This window comes from Lissotriton vulgaris, chromosome 5 (genome assembly GCF_964263255.1).
Source record: "Lissotriton vulgaris chromosome 5, aLisVul1.2, whole genome shotgun sequence".
Lineage (NCBI taxonomy): Eukaryota > Metazoa > Chordata > Amphibia > Caudata > Salamandridae > Lissotriton > Lissotriton vulgaris.
This window is the reverse complement of record NC_141693.1, coordinates 403,463,111-403,484,173: the sequence shown is the minus strand read 5'-3', so window position 1 is coordinate 403,484,173 and position 21,063 is coordinate 403,463,111. Positions and strand designations below refer to the sequence as shown.

Here is a 21,063-nt window from a genome sequence, read left to right as displayed (position 1 = left end):
CTACTGCTTCCTCCAGGACCTTAGTTTCTGCTACTGCATAGAGTGAATAATGGTGAAGTAAATTTAGACTATCACCTGAGATTTGCCTAATTCTTAGGGAATGCACGCCCCACCTCACCTCGCTACAGCTAAGGTAAAACGGAGCACCGCTCTGTCCGTCGGTCCGTCGGTACTCCGGACATCCGTCTAGTCTTCATTTTACAGCAGGAATCGTAATTTTTTCTTTTCTTCACTCACTGGTCATCCTAGTAGCATTAAGAAATACAGGTTTAACTTGCTCAGGTTTGCCTGGATGGAGGCGATTTTGTTTCATCTAACAATACTTAAAAATATCTGATCCACAGTGAAATACATGACAACCAGGTTATCAGAACCAAAGGAAGAAACCTATGCCCTCTTGATATCTATCACAACAAAAAAACAGGTGTTTAATTTCGTATTCAAATTTTTGTTCTTTAACCCCTTGCATGCTTGTGACGGAACCGTTCCGTCACAAGCCTCTGGTGAGCTGTGCTTGTGACGGAACGGTTCCGTCACGGCCCGCGCGCCGCGCGAATTCCGCACCTGCGCTGATGAATTAATGGGCGGGCGGGTTCGTGACGGAACCGTTCTGTCACAAGCACAGCTCACCCGCGAGCCGTGACGGAGCGGTTCCGTCACAAGCACGGAACCGCCGCGCGACCGCCCCACTCCCTTAGCGCTACGGCGGAATAGCCACCGCAGCGAAGGGGTTAATTCCCTTTTAAGCGTGCGATAAGAAAGCACTAAACACAAACAGAAAAGAGATACAGAAAATGTGAGCAAAGTAGTAAACTTCAAAAAAGTGGGGTATGTTCTCAGTCTAAAGATAAAGGGCATGGTTCTTGTTTGTTGGGACCCTGTATGAAAGTCTTCTTTAAATTCCTTTGGGGACATCCCCAGGGTGTGCAGCAACAACATTTGAGAAATTCAACACTGGCTTTTGCTATCCTTCCACGCTTTAAGGCAGAGCAAGAATACACCATGCTCCCTCTGCATGTACTTCTCTCCAGATCCAGAATTTCTCCTACACTGTGATCTTTACTATGATGTCTACTGCTCGTTTTGTCATCTCTTCAGAACCTACTGATTGGCTGGTCCCCTGCGACTGACTGCCCCAGCTGGGCGTTTGAAGTCTTGGCGTATTCCTGCAATTTCAGCTTTCTTAAAGTGGGCATTTGTTTTCATACTATTAACAAGGTCCTGCATCACAATGATCCTGTGTATATCTTCGATTGAAAAGTCTAGAAGAGGTGCTTCCGACTCTTTTAGGTTCCTTTCTTTCAGTTTATAATGGAAAGCAGAAGGCGGATTCTAAAAGTTATGACTTTGGTGATTAGGGAATACGAGCAGTGAAACTCAACTTGCAGTGCAAGATGCTGAAAGATAATCCATTTCATATGTTAGAGTAACCTCTACAGCTAAGCATTCCTGTCGCTTGTCGAACTGCTATAATTGGAAGTAGATTATGTGAAGGGGATGCTTTAATTTAGTGAGATTTTGTTCATCGTTCTCAGTAGGCACCAAGTATTGTTTGTTTGCTCACCCTGTGGTCACTGTGTGATTTGCATAACCGGCATGCATTTTTTTCTATATGTAGGGTTTGCAGTCACAGCTGTAAAATTGAGGTATTTGTCTTTTTGTGCCTGGTTTATATGCATCCTCTGAGTTTACCTTTCAACCCAAGTTTTTGTGATTCCTCTGTTCTGGCTTAGTTGTTACTTTGTTTATTTCTTCTCTTGGACAATAAATAGTACACCTCCTGCAGTTGGGGGACATTTTGTTACGATCAGGCAGCTTGGTGGGTACTGTGGAGTGAGTGCTATCTAGTTTCATGATTAATTTGCACATTATTGCTTGGCACTCTGCCGCCACCTGCAGAACAGCCTTGTCACTAGTATTTGGTGGCGAATGAAGGCAAAACCATGTAACAGTCTTACGGCTGGGTACATTTACAGAATCAATTCGAGCCGCACGGACGCTGAAAATAGAGCCACAAAAAGAAACCAGTCGGCAAGCAAGAGAGACTGACAAAACTCCCTTCTAAGTCTAATGCATTTGTACTTAATAACCAGATTTTGATATTAGTTTTAAGTTTTTATGCCCTACCAGTTTGTAGTAACATGCGTGGGATTTTAACTCTCCTCCTTTTAATACTGATAGTATATTGTAACGATTTTAAGTAATTGAACAATGAAGCTTAATACAACCATGTAACACAGATAACCTGTCTGTGTTCTGATGGAGAGGTTGCCATTTTAGGATTGACCATTTGGATGAGGTGCAGGTCCCGCTAAAGAAGGTGCTCTAAAGGTAGGTACTGTGGTGGGAACATAAGGCTGCAATGCCCGCCCCCACACCTTTGTCCCCCACCCCCAAAAAGAAAATCAGAAAATCCTTAACCTCAGTGATCGGTTTATTTAAATGGTAGGCACTGAGGTTGTGTACAAACTGAAAGGACTGTGGTAAAAGATTCTATGTAAATCATTGTATTGAACCTTCTTAAAGGGCAGCCAATGCACGCTACTTTGCACTGGGAGGTAGGAACAGATAGAGAACTATTGATGAGTGAGTGCACACCCCATTCTGATCTCACTATAGTCTTCTACGATCATGGTTGGATAGCCACAGATGTAAGTTGCATACTCTACTCCGACCAGCAGTATACAAATGAAAAGATGTGTGAACTCTGTAGGTACGTTCGTTAAAGAAACCTACTTATTATGCTTCAAGTGAATCCATATAGCTTTTACTGTACATGACCTGCCATAAATAAATTGCATTCCATGAGGACTTTCAGACACTTTACCACTTTAGAGGGACAGTGTTGAGGTTCACTGTTGCTGGATAGAAATGTTAAAGACCAGTATCTAAGTTTCATGGGAAAGGGGGTTCAGCTAGAAAAGGTAATGCATTTCAGTAGTAATTTTGCAATAAGCCCAGAAGCCTTATTGATGTAATTCAGGACATCAATGGGCAGTGGACCAATATGTAAATAAACTGCTCATGTAATCTATTTATCCTTATTGATTCTAGTTGGCTGTCTTATCAAGCTTCTCTGGAAGGACTCCAAGGAAAGGCATCCTACTCTGATGCACAGAATTGAAGTCCTTTGGAAAATATTATCAAACATTCGAGTGACTACGGTTTTAGCAGTGATAAAGCCAATGTGCCTAAATGTAACTGTAAAAAAAAAAATGTAAATTGATACTTTTATAGCGCACTACTCACCCGCAAGGGTCTCAAGGCGCTTGTACGAATACCGCTGTGGAACCCAACTTGGCTTTTCCTGTGAGGTGTCCACTCCTGGGCACCCCCAAGGTGGAGGCCAGGCATCCTTAGCGTTGTGGGTGCCGTTGTGGAGATTAAGCAAGCTATTGCCCAGAGTTGCAGAGTGGGACTCCATGATTGGAATAGGCACCGAGGTGAGAATTATCAGGTCCGTGGAATTTTGAGCCCAAGACCCGCCGAGGCGGGGAATTGAACCCTGGTCCCGGGCTAGACCTCTGCATCAGGGTCTGCCGCTCTAACCATTGAGCCACACTTCTCCTACTGTTTGTGTCAAGACTAAGTAAGGACTGGCATTAGTCTCTCAGTAATGTGTTACAAAGAATAAGATTTGAGGCTACAATGAACTCATTTGTACTCACTCGTGTAATATTGTAACTATAACCAACAATAGACATTGTGTGTTTAAAAATTATACACAGAAAACTAGAAGGCCATAGCACTACGTAGGGCAGATAAACACTCAAAAACAATATAGATCCCTCACTGTAGGCGCAAACATTCTCTTACATTGAGCCCTTTTGGCATTAACACATTGCTTTGTGTCTGATTAGTACATTTAGGGAACTCCTGGATTACTTAAATGTTTATTTTCAGTGATGGAATAGAGTAAGAAAAACTAGAACCCATGGTTTCGTTTTTGTCCTATCTAATATCTCTTCTGAAAACAAAAGGTTCCTCTAAAAAGAATACCAAACCCACCACCTGAGCATCATTATTCAAACCCTTCTGAATCCTTGCCACTTTATTGCTGCGCCCATGTATTAGGTAAAAGGTGATCACTATCCTTTATCCCCCTACCTAATGGTTTCCTGGAGGATAAATTCCTATGATCTAGGATGACCAGGTAATATGGTTATTAGTTCTTACCATCCTTTTTCTCACTTTTTTGCAATAGCAAATCTATGGTCCTGATGAAAGCAGTGGACAAAAAGTATCCACAGTTGCTAAAACATGTTGACCTATGACTTAAAAAGGAGCAGTTATTTGATGAATCTGCTGATATTCTGCACTGTTTTTAGAATGTGGAAGTTTTGAGAGACATCAATACATTTCTTTTCTCTCTTCTCTCCAGTTTTATACATTTGTCATTTTTTCACACTTGCTTATACACGCACTGCATATCAGTTACCCCAACATATTTTGTCCCGGTACTCCCCACTCTTTATAATTACTCACAATGGTGTGGCAGCAACCATGTAATTGAAGGAATGGATCAACTTAACTTTAAACACTGATTTTTCAGCGTTAACCAGATAGTTACAAGGTGCCACGATCTGGACTAACTTTTCTAGATGACTCATTGGGACCCAACTCCAGAAGATCAAGACTGACTGTCCCCTGGTCCCACTGGAACAGCAGAGATAGACAGAAAAAGGTAACCCTAGTATACAAGAAAGGTCAGAAACATGCAGGCTAACCCTTCTTTACTTAAGATTACCAAGCAGCTCCTTGCTCTAAAAATTTTTATTTCTCTGGGACAGCTGACCTAGGATGATCTTGCGGTTCCTGGTCCATCATAGTTCCTTAAGCTGTCATCAGGACGGTGCTTCCAATTTTCTTTCATCAAGCAGCAAGGCGTTTTTGCTGGCTTATTTGACTCTAAGCCAGTTTGTAGAAGAATGGCAACCACAGAGCTGCTGAATGTTATGAACTTATATATAGTAAGAATTTTGATATTGTATAAATGCACAGACCTCCTTGTGTAATGTCTGTAATATACGTCAAATAATAGTATATCTGTAAATGCCGTATTTATGCTTCTGTAGTGGCCAGTGGAAGAATGCTAGAAATCCATTAAAGGGGCTGCTTTTTTCTTAAACGCTTAGGCTCCACTAATCCCAGAGGAACCTTTTACCCCTTTTAACCAAATGTGCAGGCTAGCTGCCCGCAGGCCAGTTGGAGCTGGTTCTGGTGGGGATAGGGTTTGTTTCTTTCTCGACTTTTGTTGCTTTGGGAGTTGTACATACCAGCAAAACAGTGGGGGGGATGGATTACACTCATGAGAAACCTGCTCTAAACCAGAGGATCTGGGCTTCTGCCCTCACCCAACAAGTACTCCTGTTTTGGAGATAAATGTGTAGTATGGAGGCGTGTCTGTGTATGTATATTTGCATGCTGGGATGCCTGCATAAAGGAGACCACCATCTTTTGTAGCACACGCTTGGGCAACAACTCCGGTCATTAGTGAAAGTCATGGGTAATAGCCTCCAGTTGTAGAACGTTTTCCCATCAGCTAGGATCCTTTTTTCCCATGGATGAAACTAAGCAGGCTGTGAAGTGATAGGTCCACACAGAGTCCAGAGTTGCTTTTCACCTCAGAATTATGACCCATGCCCGACACAAAGTTTCAAGAAACCGGTTTGCCGAACTTGAATGTCTAAGGCAAGCTTTTAACAAGCAAAGATTGCTAGATTAGCAGAGTAAACCAGCAGAACATTTGTTTTTATTTTCCATGCCTTAGAAAAATGCAATCCCATATTTTAATGTTAGTTTGACCCGTGAGCTTATGTAGAGGTTGAAAATTACTGGGCTAAGGGAGTATCCTTGGGGCACACCGGTACTTTCTAGAATTGAAATAATGAATATTATATACTTCAGAGCATCAGACTAAAAATGACAGTGTACATTGTATCACAGAGCCCAACGTTCTATTCTCCGTGATCTACTCATGATTTGAAGCAGACAGAGTTGTAAAGCAAACTTTTAGGAACAAATATGATCGTGTGTAAGGCGTACTCTGCAACACATTTCTAAAAACTGTGCTTTAGCTCACCTTAGAAAGCCATAATCCGGTGTCCTGCATACATTATTTTGCCCTACTGTTTAGATTAAACCACCATACAAACCTAGGTGGTGGTATTAACTAACTTTTTCCCTAGAAGAATGCTTTACTCTTCGGTGTGTTAGCAAGCTATTGACATAGCTCGATAACACTAACTGTTAGCTATGTGTAGCTCTTTTGCTTATGGAAGTTTCATATCTACACTAGGGTTCCCCAGATGAAATTTGGTATGTAGTTAATTCTAGCACTAACCAGTCAACCCTTCTGGGCTTGCTCCAGTACTCATGTACAACAAATTCAACGAAACAATTGACCATGTAATAATCCCATATTGGAGGTCTTCAAAACTGCTTCAAGGTAAAAGTGTTTCCTCTTCCATAAATTCACTATAGTTTGGGTGCTACCTGCTGTTTTAATCAAAGATGCAGAATACTTCCCAAGTTCCAGAAGGAAACTTAATTATGAAGAGCATGCGTATTTGACCGTTGTGTAAATAACAATCTCCGATTCTGCCAAAACCGAAGAACGGATAGCATGAGTCTGACTGCTTATTTTAACAAAACTCAGGGTTGTTTATTTAAAATGGTAAATAACGGAAAACAATCTACACCTAATCGTTGGGGTCATGTTTTAATATTCACTTTCTGTGTGCGTTTCCAGTTATATGTGTATACATCAATATGTAATATTTGTTTGCAGCAAGCGAGAGCAGAACAGGAAGAAGAGTTCATCAGCAATACTTTGTTTAAAAAGATTCAGGCACTGCAGAAAGAAAAAGAAACTTTGGCTGTCAACTATGAGAAAGAGGAAGAGTTTCTTACAAATGAGCTATCAAGAAAATTGATGCAGGTAAGCAATTCTGTAGGGCTTAAAGTCTGATCTCATATCTCAAACCTACAAATTATTTAGGCCCGCAATCCACTATTGTTTGGAACAGACTTGGTCATTTGGAATGATGAGGAGTAGTTTTTGTACAGATCTGCACAGATCTGCTTTATTATTTTTAGATGGCAAGGATGATTGTGAAGTTTAAGCCAACAGTTGAACTTTTGGTAGTGAGAAACACTGTAAAGCAGTTTGTTGTCCCTTCCATCTTGATGTGAATGAATGTTTAAAACGTTTAAATGTTTTCAGCCTATACAGTGCAGAAGGGACCGGTAGAGGAATTGTATGATTTTCTGTTCCCATCCTGTGTCTACCCATTGTCCTCCTAGGTTTTCACAAGCGGTTAGGGTGTGAAAGGTATATCCTTGGGAGCCAATTATGACTTTTGCTGTAACTGTTATATGGTGAGCTTAAACCTCATTCTTTTCGTAGCATTTCATGTGCTTTAAAATGATTTCTTGGCATTAGCATTCTTTCACTGTTCTTTATAGATTGAAGTCTTATTAACACCATTTCAGTCATTCTTAATGTTTCCCTCAAGTATACTAAAGAAAAGATTTTTGATGCTACAATCTTTATATTGTCGACATGCAGAAGAGTTGATGTATTCGATTTAGCAGCTTCTCTGACTTGAATCGGTGAAAATTAACTTGTTAAGACATCACTGTATTTCAACACCATCGGGCTGCTATCTTCACAGTACTGCTATTTTAATAATAGCTGTTGATCGCACTTAATTTAAAAGCAGAGCGTCTGCTGGTGTTAGAAAAATCTGATGGATTTGGTATGGTTTCTGTTAATATGCATAGCTAATTTATTGTGCCTAACTGAAAAATTACCTAGACAGTGCCTTAGTTCACAATACTTTAAAGGTGTTAACTGTGGTAGTTTTATCCTGAATACTTTTTTATAACTTTTTTGACTTTGGAACATGCCAAAAACGGCAGTCCTTGAGGCCTGTAATACTGACAGTTCTTATGTGGAGATGCATGAATATCTGGATGATTCTGGTAAACTCTTAAGGATGAGTTCAATCTGTGCTTCAGTTTTGTCGGGTCAACTGTGCAGCATTCTGACTTAAAAGTTCCTTAACAGACAACCTAAAACTTACACCACCTCCAAGATAATCAGAGCTTAGCAGATTTACCTGTTCCTTGAATATGGTTACCCAAACGCACTTTTCCATCATCTGTGTGAGGTCTATAAGTAATCCCAATATGGGATACCAAATGCCTTTCATGTGGCTCGGCTGGTGAGGGAGGGTATCCAAGAAAGTTGGGTCACCAACTTTTTTGCCTCAGCAGTGAGGCCCTTTCTCACAGCTAATGCCAGCTTCTTTTTAGGGAGATGCGCCCATGATTAATGGGAGCTGGCGATACTCCTTTATCAGCCTGTCGGACGATATGAAAAAGCTGATCTTGGACCTGGTAGGTAATGGCTTGGATGCATCAAAACAGATTTAAAGTGTGGTCTTTACTATGCTGACACTGTTGCTTGCTCTATGGATACAACTTGCACGCGGGACGGCATGCTTGGAAATGCTCATGGACCTGCTGGTTTGGTCAGCTGCTATTTTGGGGGAAGACCGTCTTCTCTTTGGTGCACTTGAAAAACCCATAGTGCTGTGGTTTGTGCCCTTGGACACTTTTTTAGCACGATGGCAATTCCATCAGCAATGTTTTAATTTCTATGGTTATTTTAGAGCTGTGCAACCTTGACAAAACTTGTTGCCTCATCCTTTTCAAATGCCATAGCAGCTATATTCCTTTTTGGGGGGGGTGGGAGGGGGGGAGTGGAGGACACGCCTGCAGGTGCATAGCCAGCCCCCACCACCATCCTCTGCAGGCTCTCCCATTTCCAGAAATCTGACTATGCCTCCCCAATTGCACATCACCTTCTGTGGGAGGGTGGACATCCTACTTTACCAGAGGAAATCGAGCTAGACCCCAGTCGTGCATCTGATCCTCTGTGGCGATGTCCTTCCTTTCCCCTTAAGACCATCCTGTTTCCTTTAGAGTATGATTACTAGCTCCTGCTTCGTTACTAGAGGCAAATCCTTTTGTAAATGGACAAGGCAGACCGAGTTTGTGCCTCAAGATTAGAGCTATATGATTTGAATCCCTTAACTACTTGGTTCCCAAGGAGCACTGAGGCTAAAGGTTAATCCTGGATCTCTGCATTTAACTTGAACATCCAGAATTCTCACCTCATGCCCTGTGAGAAGCTGACCTTTATTGGGACGGTACGTGGCAGAACCTTATTGAAGGCCTTACCTCCCAAGAGAATCACTGATATTCATGCGATTATTCCAATATGTCATTTTAATCACTGGTCCCAGTCTTGCAGGTATTGCGCATGCTGGTCCTCGTAGACTCGTATATCTGGTTGGTGGCTTTCCAGGTGGATGATGAGCCCTCCAGTGGTGTCTGAGGAGGTACTGCAACACCAGAGGAGCCTCTGGGCTTAGGTGTGGATTTTCTCGATGTCCCTACATTTGCACTAATGAATGGATCTTTCCTATGGTCTAAACTCTAAAGGGTAGTCCATTCAGCCCTCTGCATGCTCAGGCTACTGTGGTTGCGGATGCTACCTTGCCAGGTTTATCATCTGGTGGGCATGGTAGCAGAGAGCCTTGATACTTTTTCAGACTAGCTCCTGTTCATAGATGTCAGTCTTATCCTTGTGACCATGTTACCATCCAGGCGGGGCGGGGCCGGGGGGGGGGGGTGTAGTATCAAGATTCTGCCACACCACTACTGTCCATTAGATCAATAAAGAAGACCGTATGGTATCATGGACCCTGTGTCGGATGAAGGTTTACCTGTAGATCTAATTGCAGCAATATAGTCTTGCACAGTACCCCCTCTGTGTGTGTGGGCACTTTTAGTGGTCTATTGTAAGAGGACCAAACTTGAGAGCTGCACCTCAAGGTGATCTTCTTGACTTTGAAGTTTCCCTTCGTGGCACTCATCACCAGCCAGAACAAGGGTCTTTAATTTTGTGCCATACACTGAGCATTCCTGCCAATCCTGAATCTGATTGCTTCAGGCTAGACAAGGAGGTTCTGGTATGCTAATTTCTAAGTACTGAACATTCTGCAGCCTTTTTCATTCCTGGTCGGAGTAGACCTGTTCGCGGAGGACGTTGGTAGTGTTCTCCACCCCGAATTACAGATGCTGCAGCTGCATGATTTGGGATTGAGCACTGCAAGCTAGATTCCTTTTGCTTTCCTGATGAGGTAGCAGATGTCATATTAGCAGCCACAAAGCCAGTCTACAAATCTAAGGTCACTGAAGCAGGTTAGTGCAGTGGTCTGAGTTGAAAGGTGCTAATTCTCTTATATCGCCTGTACAACGTCTTGAGGTTCATTGCCCCTTTTTCTACAGAAACCTGCAGTGCCTACAGTTAAGAGCTACCTGGCAGCTGCCTGCATTTGTCATCCTGACCAACTTTTGTTTAAATTACCACTATTGGCACTATTACTGTAAGGTTCAATTTACTTGTTCCAGCCCCTTCTGTTTAATTTTTCTCAGTGAAGCTTCTTTTGGCTTTCTTGATAGCATTTGACAATATACTGAGGTGCCTGGCTTGACTTCCTTCACTAAAAAAGTTCCGTTGGTGGCAATTACTTTGTCTGCTCTTCAGATTTCTATCCGGATCAGTAGGTTCTTTGCACCTGTCACTCATTCCTACCCAGAGTGGTTTGTGCATTTGATATGTTCTAATATATAACCCTTACACCTCAGGCATGCAGAGATGGATTCTGTGCCCAAATGTTTTCTGCGTGATTTCCTTGATTAACCAGAAATGCTCTGTCCAACTTTCTGTGGAGATATTTCTTTTTGACACTTCAAAGGATGATGAATCTGCAGGAAAAGGTGTCTCAGAAAAAAGCTTCTTGCCTTTGGTAACTATATTTCTGGTGCATACATAATCTTTCTTTTCCTAGTCCTCACTAACATCCGTTCTTTCAAATGAGCCAGTCTGATTATTAAGATCTTAAGGTATGTGAACATGTGGTGTACCGTATTTATTGCTGTTTTGGTGCTTTCGTTCCTCTCCGCACGCGTTGATAGGTCTGAAATTAAAATGCATTAGATGAGAAGTAAAGAGTGAGGTAAGTAACTAGTTTTTCCAACTTTTCCTTCTTTTCAAATAAGAATTTATGAAAGGTTTGTGTAGCAAGGTTATTGCACTTAGTAGTTAATGCATGGCATGACTGCTCCCTTCAATTTACCTTATAAACAAAATGCCAATGTTGCAAAGTGCTGATCATTTAAAAGTACGTCTTAATTATGGGTTGCCACAATAATGCTTCTGCTAAGCATCACCTAGTTTTCTGCCAAGCATATTTTATTCCTTTGAAAATATGCATTGGTGGAATTTTATTGCCCTCATTATCTTGTCTGTGCTGCAGTATATGAAAATGAAATACTATTTGGGGTATTTTTGCTGTAGGGTTTCTAGAACCGCAGTTTAATTTAACAAATGTTAATATTTGTATTTCTTTTTACATTTATAAGGCACATACTTTTTTTGAAAATTGGATGCAGATGTTTCATTCCAAAATCAGTGTATTTTAGTGACCCACTCATCACCTCGTTATCAGTGTTTACCCTGATCTGACCTAGACTCATTCCTCTTTCTTCGTGTACTCTCTTGACAATTTATTTAGTTACAGCACGAGAAGGCTGAACTGGAGCAGCATTTAGAACAAGAGCAGGAGTTTCAAGTCAACAAACTAATGAAGAAAATAAAAAAACTCGAAAACGATACCATTTCGAAACAGCTGACACTAGAGCAGGTAATTATTGTTTCATGGTAGTCACTGCACAGAAAAAGTTAATCTTTATATCTAAGGTTTGCAAACAGAAGTTGGACATCGTAACAAATGCTTTTTTTTAAACTCCGAATTTAATGATTGTGTAAATTCTGCGCCTCAATTTACTGGATGGTGTATAAACGGTGGGGTAGTAAGGTTGTATAGAAAGCCTTTATGGCTGGTGGGGGCATCAAGTCTACTACTTAGTGCTAGGCTACTGTTTTTGATTGTTTTGTTCTCAAATGTGGGGAAACTGGTAGGGAAATGCAATTTTTATTAACTTGAAGTTAATATAACAGGCTTTGACTGAAGAAAGATGTGCTTGGTGTTTTGCACTGGGTTCAACTTACCATCAGACTAAATTGTGTGTGGGCCTATTTTAAGAATAAAGTCCAATGCCTGTGGCTGTAAGTAAATTTGGTCTAGATCGCAAACATGTCCGTTAAGCTTTCACATTAAAGTAAAACATTTGCTGAAACTCAACAATTTCAAGAGACGAGCCGATTAGCCACTTTCTGTGACATTATCACAGGAATTGTTATATTCTATTTGTCTTGATTTTTTTTTTGTTTTTTTTGTTTCACCAACATGCTTCTGTGGTTGTGCTGGTCATCACCTGTGCCTCACTAGTTAAGTCTAGCAAGGTCCGATTATTCACTGGTCACCAAGGTGCCTGCAGTCACTGAGTAAACCTTTAGCTGTTCTTCTGCTTGAGTTTTTTGTTTTTTCTTGCTGGAACATGAGTGCCCTCAAAAATATTGTTCCAAAGAGCTCAGAATTTTGGCTTTTTCACCCCCAAAGAGGGTTGAAGATATCCCCTTCTGTCCCCAAGCCCTTCTCCTAATCTGACTTCTAACATGCCTCAGTCCTTTGTATTGTTAGAGAAAAAGTACTGTTTTAAACCTAGTGGTTGAATTGATGGCCAAAATAGCCACCATCGTTCAAGTGATTTTACGATCTGCAGCTAAATTATCTTTGGGTACAAACAAATACATCACCCCAGCCCTCAGAAAGATGCGCTTGTTCCCACTTGAAACCAGAATCAAATTAAATTAGCCTGTGTAATCTTCAAAACAATTCCTCTCACGATTTAAATATTAAAACCTAAGGAGGAAAGGACTCCGAATACTAGATTATAAAAAACTCGGGCCTGTTAAGCAATCCTACACTACTCTTCAGGAGCAACGCCTGCAATTTGAAATTGGGTTACTAACATGATGAAAGAACAAGAAATGTTTCTGCTGAATAAGCATAAATTCTACCTTTTCAAAATTACTTTGACTGCTTTTTTTTCACGCTCTGGAACTTCTAGATATATCTGCAAATTCCTTTTTCCATTTGGGCCACATTCATACATGGCCTCCCTCCCCTTTCTTACGCTTACTCTCTCTCATTTCTCTCCACTTAATTCCTCAAGTAATAGAAACAAATACTGTTGCTTTTACCCAGTGTTCTTCACTTTACTCTGGTTTGCCCAATGTAGTCCTGGCCCTTTGATATACCTATGTAAAAAAAATGAAAATTGTTATCCAGAGATATTCATTTTTGACTTGTTTTGTTTCCGTAGAGGAGTAATTTAGCTTTGGTAGACCTTGCTAATCCAAGCCAATTTTTTCTGGATGATATTTTTAGAAATGACAATGTGTTGCAGTGATGTAATATTTCCGGAACCAGGAGACCTATATACTTCATTTTGGTGTCAAAACATAGGTTTTCGGTGTAAAGTAGTCTTACAGAGGCAGAAAATGACACCTCAGAGCAACCCATCTACCATTTCCCAAAATGGCTGTTTTAAAATGTTTGTCATCATATTGGTCATATTTTTAGGTCTCGTCTATCGTTTGAGCGTGCATGCGCTCTTCGCTCTGTGAGGCGTCTTGTAATCAATAAGATTTCTAAAGGGGACTTGAAGCCCCACCCATCATTTTCATTGGCTGGCGTCATTGTTTATGGTAAACGCTGGCTTTTCATTGGAAATCAGGCTTCTTTTTATCGTCGTCCCATTCGGACTGGATCGTTTACTGGCGACGTTACACCGTCTCCTTGAATTAGTCGCTAACCACTTTTTTTTTTTTCATTTGTACAATGACGAAAGCTTGTTGTAAACGCTTTAACTTTGGGAGCGCAGCGCACCTCGTGTTCAGAGGCCAGAGACGTGCCCCTTGGGGTCTCCTCTGCCATGAATGAAGCGTACAATAAATATAAGGTACAAAAGCTAAGAAGCACATCAGTTTCTTGCCTGCCATTTGCATCGCGAACAGCAGAAGTCTCCACCAATGGGCAAAGCTCCCCTCGACAGTCCGTGCTCCAGAGAGACCAAGAGACCCCGGTAACTCACCAATAGTGCAAAGAAGGTCGGGACAAGCACTAGCATTCACTGTGACTTTCCAAATCGTTTTAAATACATACCAAATGCCTTGTGAATAAAAGATATATAAATGCCTACTGCGCAGGGACTGTGTCCACCTTCCAAAAAGACTTTCTTACAATTTGCTCAATATTTACACACAGCGGCCAGGAAGTACGCCTTGAAACAGTCGTGCTGCCTCCTCCTGCCGCGCTTTAATTGCAGTGCATTTCTTTTGTTTTTTCCTTTGCACGCAAAAGTGTTTTGTTTTTTTGACAGTGGTGGACGCCGCTCACAGCCTCCTCCTTCCGTGCTTTAATTAAACTGCATCTCGTTTGTGTACTTGCCACGCAAACAGTTTAAAAAAAAATTCTAATTCATAACACAGGCGCCATTGTCAATTTTAATTAAAAACTGTTTGCGTGCTTAGTACACAACAAAGGAAATGTGCAGGTGCGTCCTATTAAAGCTAAAGCATCCGTCAGCTGCTTAAATGCTTCTATATATTGTCAATTAAAACGTCCTAATGTTGTTTCCCCTGTATCGGGTCAACCCTCATCCTCCCTAACGCCACCCCCGCTGTCTCTCACGGCAGATATTTCCTACGGGACAGATACATGCCCTCCAGCAATTTGTTTACTGTTTGGTAGGCACATCTTTCAATGTAATCTGTCACCATCTTTTGTTATTTATCAGTTAGCAGCTTAAAGCAAAGTGTTCTGTTAACCACATATTGAGACATTGCGTCACGGCCAAACATCACTTCGTGCTTGCGGAGCGGCTATTTTTAATTGAAATTAACATACTGGTGGCCGCCGCCTAAAGCCTCTTCCCGCCACGCTTTAATTGCAGTGCATTTGTTTTTTTCTGTACTCTACACAAAGGTGTTTTTTTTTAAATTCAAATCGACACAATGGCTGATGCTGCCCACAGCCTCCTTTTGCCGCGCTTTAATTAAAATGCATCTGTTTTGTTGTGTACTCTGCACGCAAACAGTGTTTAAAAAAAAAAAAATAATAATTCACAGTGGCGGCCGCCGCCCATAGCCTCCTCCTGGTGCGCTTTAAAGAATGTTTCCCGTGACCTTTAAAAAAGCCGATGTGATACGACTCCGGTCACTAAACACCGCACAATGCAGAACAGTAGCATGTTTCAAGAACATGGTGTCTTCCAACTTGCATGCTACAATGCAGAGCACAGACTGTCTCAAATACTGCGCTCACAATTGTACCGCCAACAGGCATCCCTAGAAAGAAAGCAGAGGGACCCACAAAATGCCCACCGCTTGGAAAGAGCACTCCCCAGGCAGGCGGCATCTTTAACAAACACCGGTCTGCTCCAATAATCACCGCTCAGGCTGGGCAGCATAAGCATATCACGGGAAATTGCCTCCAAACCTCATGGTCTAAACTGCCTATACAATATAAGATGAGAAATATGCACCAAGATCAGTTTAATATGTTCCATTGCCTTGATTTGCCACAGCGAAACATCACGTTGTGCTGGCAGAGCGGCTAGTTGAATGTCTACAAACCGCGCACACAGTTGTACCAGCAACAGGCATCCCTAGAAACGAGCATTTGCAATGCAATAGGTCTCGCATTTGCGAGACTTTGAGCTACTGGCATTGAAATGACAAACCTTTTATCTGTGTTGATTTTGAAAACCGATAAATAATAGGCATTGTCATTTACAATGCCACTAGCTTAAATGCTTGTTTAATATTTTTGTTTCAGGTTCTCCATTGTTTCAAATTTGTAAGCATGAGCAAAGCAGGTGGTAGCAGAGGATCCTTACCTCCTGACAGTGTTGCTAACTACAAAATCTTACAACACCTTCAATAAAGAAAAAAGTTTCATATGCCAAACTAATCCGAAAGAAAAGCTAACAGGAACTGCAGCCGGACAGAAGAGTTTGAGATGTTGCAGAAATACGGCGAGATGAGCTTCACAAAAGATTGAGACTGTTTGGTGAAGAGGATCAAATATTTTATCATTGTAACAAGTGCTACAAGTTGCATACAATGGGGCAAAAAGCCTGGGAAAAAATTGCAGAAACCAGTGCATCAAACAAGAATCAGTCTTCTGAGAAAGCGATTGCAACCGAACCCAATGGCCATCCACTTACAAGATTAATGGCTACCCTTCGTCATCCTCCAACAACTGATCAGGAAGCAGAGGATCTCCAATGTGTTCCCTGTGGTGTAGCCAGGACAATGGCCAAAGGGATTGATGAAAGAACAAAGTATGTGAGTCTCAAAGGGCAAAAATGTTTTTATTTGCAGCTAGTTTCTACCATGATGAAGTTTTCAGCCGAGTAGCTGATATAAACAGCAAGGTGAATATAGTTGTAGCGGATTTGTATTACTAATTGAACTGCATGCATGCATTCATTTGAAAATATGAATGTGCAATGAGCTCACAGCAGAAATGTAACCACAAGCCTTCAGTTAAGTTTGCACTCTTTGAAAAAGCAAAAGAAGTTTTAAAGCCACTCTTGAGTTCTGCCTGGGGTTCACACTCCGTGAGATTAGAGAAATATTGGTCAAGGTGGATTAAGCTACATTAATCCATAATAAGGAAATTAAGATGTTTCTGATGAGAATGCGCAGTAACAGAATTCGTTTTTGGAAGTTTAACAAAAAGAATGAGCCACTTAAGGTGTAATCAGCCAATTTTACTCCTGAAGTTCTTGCTGCCAAAATCAGTTCATAGGATGCAGTAAAATAAACAGGAACCATTTTAAGAAGCGTACAGAAAGATTTAGATTTAGGACTTAATGCCAAATTTTGTTATGCCTTTGAGCTCCACAAATCATGGAAGTCAACAAGAATGCCTTATGTTGTTTTAGAATGTTTTACATCATAGTTTAATATCAGCAAGGCAAAACCGTTACAATCTAAAGGTATTGATTTGGGAACAGAAACCGACAACATTGATGATGGCTTTAAAGATATAAGCGAAGAAGTCTAAGACAATCCAATGACCCGACAGGCTTATGCTGTGCAAATGTACTGTCTTTTCCAAATCATGGTTTGATTTACATCATGGCAAAAAGAGAACTCTGCTACACAGTATGATTTCCCACGCAATCTGACGAGTACAAATGTGGAGAGCTTCAATAAATAGGATTGGTGTATTAACAAGTTATGACAAAGTACGGAACAGGAACTTGTTAGCAGCTCATGCCATAAAATCTTGTGAATATGACCACATGCCACTTCGAGGTTTATTTACCAGGAAAGGATTTACAATAATTACTCCTGATAACTTTGATTTTGCATACAGCTCTGGAAAATCAGCATACATAATACTGCCATGGTGCTTTTTCAAGACTGTACAAAAGAAGTAGCATATGGAAAACAAGCTGTCCGGTGCAGGCATAAACAAACGAAGCAGCGAACATCTAACCCAACTGCTTTGCCAACATGTGCAAAATCACTGCAAGCCGTCAACACGTTCTTGTCTACCAGAAAGTATCAAAGCGGCTGAGGACATGGTTGATCTTCTACCTTATGCTGCGGTCCGCAAAGCTGATTGAACTGTGTTTATCATATCGCCTATTCGTTGCGGACTGAAGGATGAAGAAAAGCTTTTATCTCCATGGGCTGGAATTTATGCTCTGATCTCCCAGAATACTATTTGACTGAAGGAAGTTGGGGTTTTACCAGTAATACCATCTCCAGTTACAAACGACGCAAGAGTATACACAGCTGTAAAAATAAATCCAAAATGTGCATGTTCAGCTTGAAGACCTCCTCTCCTGCTAATTATCTGCGATGAAGGTGTTTTTCTTATTATAGCTGACATTTTTTATGAGCAGTCCTGTAAGAATTTGATATTTATCCAATGATCAGCGTTTTCATCATCAGAAGTTGCTTTACAGTGTGAAAGGTTCTCGGTGGATGTGGCATAGATGATGCACTTATTGAGGCTGAAGTCTTTGGAAGGAAAACTGTCCAGTCAGTATCAAGTAGAACTCATTATGTTAATGTGTTGCATGGTAACCTCTTCATATCTGAGGATTTAGCAAAATTGCATTGGAATGCTTTCTAGAACAAGAACGACAAATTCCGTTTTGCATATCTTATCTCAGAAGTGAGCATGGCACAGGGTGCACTTCATTCAAAAGACCTAATGTAAGCCAGGCAATGTTGAATACATTCAGTTTGAAATCAGAAAACCAAGTTCATGGTTTGTCAACGAATGTGAAGAAAAATCTGAACGTTGCAAGTACTGGGGAAAGGTTTTACACATGATGGCTCTAGTGAAAAACTTGGTACATGCTGATCGGAAAGGTGATTGGGAGCTTCATGCGACGCATGTTGAGTCATTGATTACTGTGTTACGCAAATTTTATTGCATAAACTACCTGAGATGGGTCCTGGTATTTGGAAAGAGTGAAGAATGATCGGTACTGAAAGAGAGAAGCTGTTTGACTTGATCACGAAATCGAAAATTCCATGCTTTCTCTGTCTTAGTAAGTTTCGTCCAACCAGCCGCTACAAAAGAGGTTCCAAAAAGCAACCTGTGCAAGCACATAGAGAGATGGAGGTACTAAAAAAAAAAGGGGGTGAATTTATCACAAACCTTTATCAAGGCATGATCTTCCAAAAAATGCGTTATTTGTTGGTGCTGCTGCAACTAAACTGGTGAAGCACATTCATACAAGAGCTCGGAAAAAAAACTCACCTGAAGAATTTCAATTTTAAAACGTGTTGTGGGCTATTTGTCACAATGGCGAATGGTCAAGATGTCATCCATGCAAAACTTCAGTGAGTTCCTTCAGACTGTTCTACAGGTATGTCAGTGTGCACCTTGCTAGAACTGCACATTTTCTTTGACAGTTACCTTGAACTTTCTTTCAAAGAATGTGATAGAATCAGACAAATGTCTACAAGTTGAACAATTGACCTTGCCTGTATCAAAAATTCAGTACTTATACCTATGTAGTTCTGGTCATCAACATCTCATGGAACAGGTGAGAAACTACATTTAATCCCCCCTCATATCGTGTTCAAGAAACTTGACCCAGAGATGCCCAGTGTTCTTATCAAGGCACCTATTAGTATAGGTGATGACCGTATGAGCAAAATTGGAACAAAGCTCAGAGCTTTAACTGCGGTACTTGTAAAGTTTCTAAAAGGATTTGCTGAGACAGAAGAATGACTTTAACCCCTTCGAAGCTAATGACGAGCTGGGCTCGTCATGGCGCTTACCTGCCGTGCGCTCATGACAAGGCCAGCTCGTCATGAAATAAAGTAAAACAACAATTTGCAGCACAGGACGGGAAAACGCCTAGCAGCCATGTGGTTAAAGATATAGAAAAATAACTTGTACGTGTATGGAAAACAGGTTCTGACATTTGACTATCTTCGGTACAGTGAGTTGAAGGGATCACTCTTGCTAAGTGACCTTCCACCGGCGTCCTATACTGTGAGTGGACACATTAAAAGAGCGTTCTACTTGATGAGAAGATGTGTAAATGTTTTGAATCATGCATATGTAGAGACCCGTATGACTTTGGTTCAGAAGATATTGATGGGGTGATAGAACGTAGGACATTTCTAGATGTACGTGTAAAGCCTGTGCTACAAAAAGATTTTCCTGTCAATATGCTCTTCTCAGATTTTCAACATTCTGCAAATGTACCATGAGTGATTGCCGAAATAAAGTGACTATGAAAACGTGTCCTAAACAGGAGTGATTAACATTATTTTTTTTCATATTCAGATCATAAACATTGTTTGGTGTATGCCTAAACAGATTAAAAACCATTATTGGTTTCATTTCTATGTGTCTCGTCTTCCCTTATTATAGCTGCCATTTTGGAAAATGGCAGAAGTGTTGCTTAGAGGAGGTATTTTGTCTCAGTAAGGCTACTTGTCCCATAAAAACAGTTTTGACACCAAAACGAAGTATAAGTAATCATTCCTGAATCATTAAATCATGTTATGTTATGTTATTTTTACTTATACCGCGCACAGCTGCCCCAGCGAAGGGGCGTCCTGGCGCTTTGACAAGGCCAACACAACACCGATAAAAGACAGGGAAGCCACTCATCACTGCAACACATCCACCATTTTTTAAAATGTTGTCCAGAAACTTTTTGCTCGGATCAGCAATGTCTACCCAAGATAAATTACTTCTCTAATGATCCAAAAACACAAATTAAAAATTAATATGTCAGTACAACAACTTTTTTACGGAGATATCAGGAGGCTGGGATTAACTGTCCTCTAAGCTTTAATTTCCCATCTTTTCTACTTCAGTTCTTTCCCTTCTCGCTCCCACCCCTTCCGATTGTTCTAGCCCCTGCTACAGTTGACACTTTGGAAAGTCTGTTTTCTCTAACCTTGTTTGTAGCACCTTTATACAATTGTACTACAACTTCTGTTCTATGTATGAGTCCCTGTCTCAAATGTTTTTTGGATTGGAAACTGTTGGAACACTTTGTTCATAGAGGCCTACCAAATAAATTAAGTGTGCTTCCTTTCTTATTACAAGTAACTTATCTTTTGATAATGGATCACCATAAGCTACAGTAGTCTTGTATTTATTGCATCGGGAACTGTGATATTCAACTCATCTGTGCCTGATTATAGCATTTAGTGCCCACTTTCCTTGTTGATGATCATCATCAAATCAGCATTTCTTGTAATTCATCTCAAAGTATTGTGGGCCTGTTGGAACCAGTCTGCTATGAAGAATGAAAGTTCCCAGGGAGTTGAAGGACTTTTTTTTACAGATTAAACAATGTATTTAAAAAAAACCTTTCTTTTTGTCTATCTCAAACGATAGATGTTTAGCTTCAGGCTTATGATTTGTTTCTTAAGCCATATAATTTACCTTCTACATACATGATGGGCACGGTGGCGGCTTTGTCCTTCTGCATCATCTGCTAATACCACCAGGTTTA

General features: G+C 40.8%; 1 protein-coding gene across 2 annotated transcripts in view; it reads left to right on the top strand.

Moving 5' to 3' along the window:
• The window catches only part of CCDC6 (coiled-coil domain containing 6), a 403,678-nt gene that overhangs the window by 86,382 nt on the left and 296,233 nt on the right, over nt 1–21,063 (top strand). Inside the window, exons 2-3 of one of the 2 annotated variants that reach the window (XM_086921755.1) lie at nt 6,791–6,940; nt 11,652–11,780. In XM_086921755.1, coding sequence (XP_086777881.1) covers nt 6,791–6,940; nt 11,652–11,780 — 279 coding nt within the window. The remainder of the gene's footprint in view (nt 1–6,790; nt 6,941–11,651; nt 11,781–21,063) is intronic. The other variant, XM_086921754.1, reaches the window with a different exon arrangement.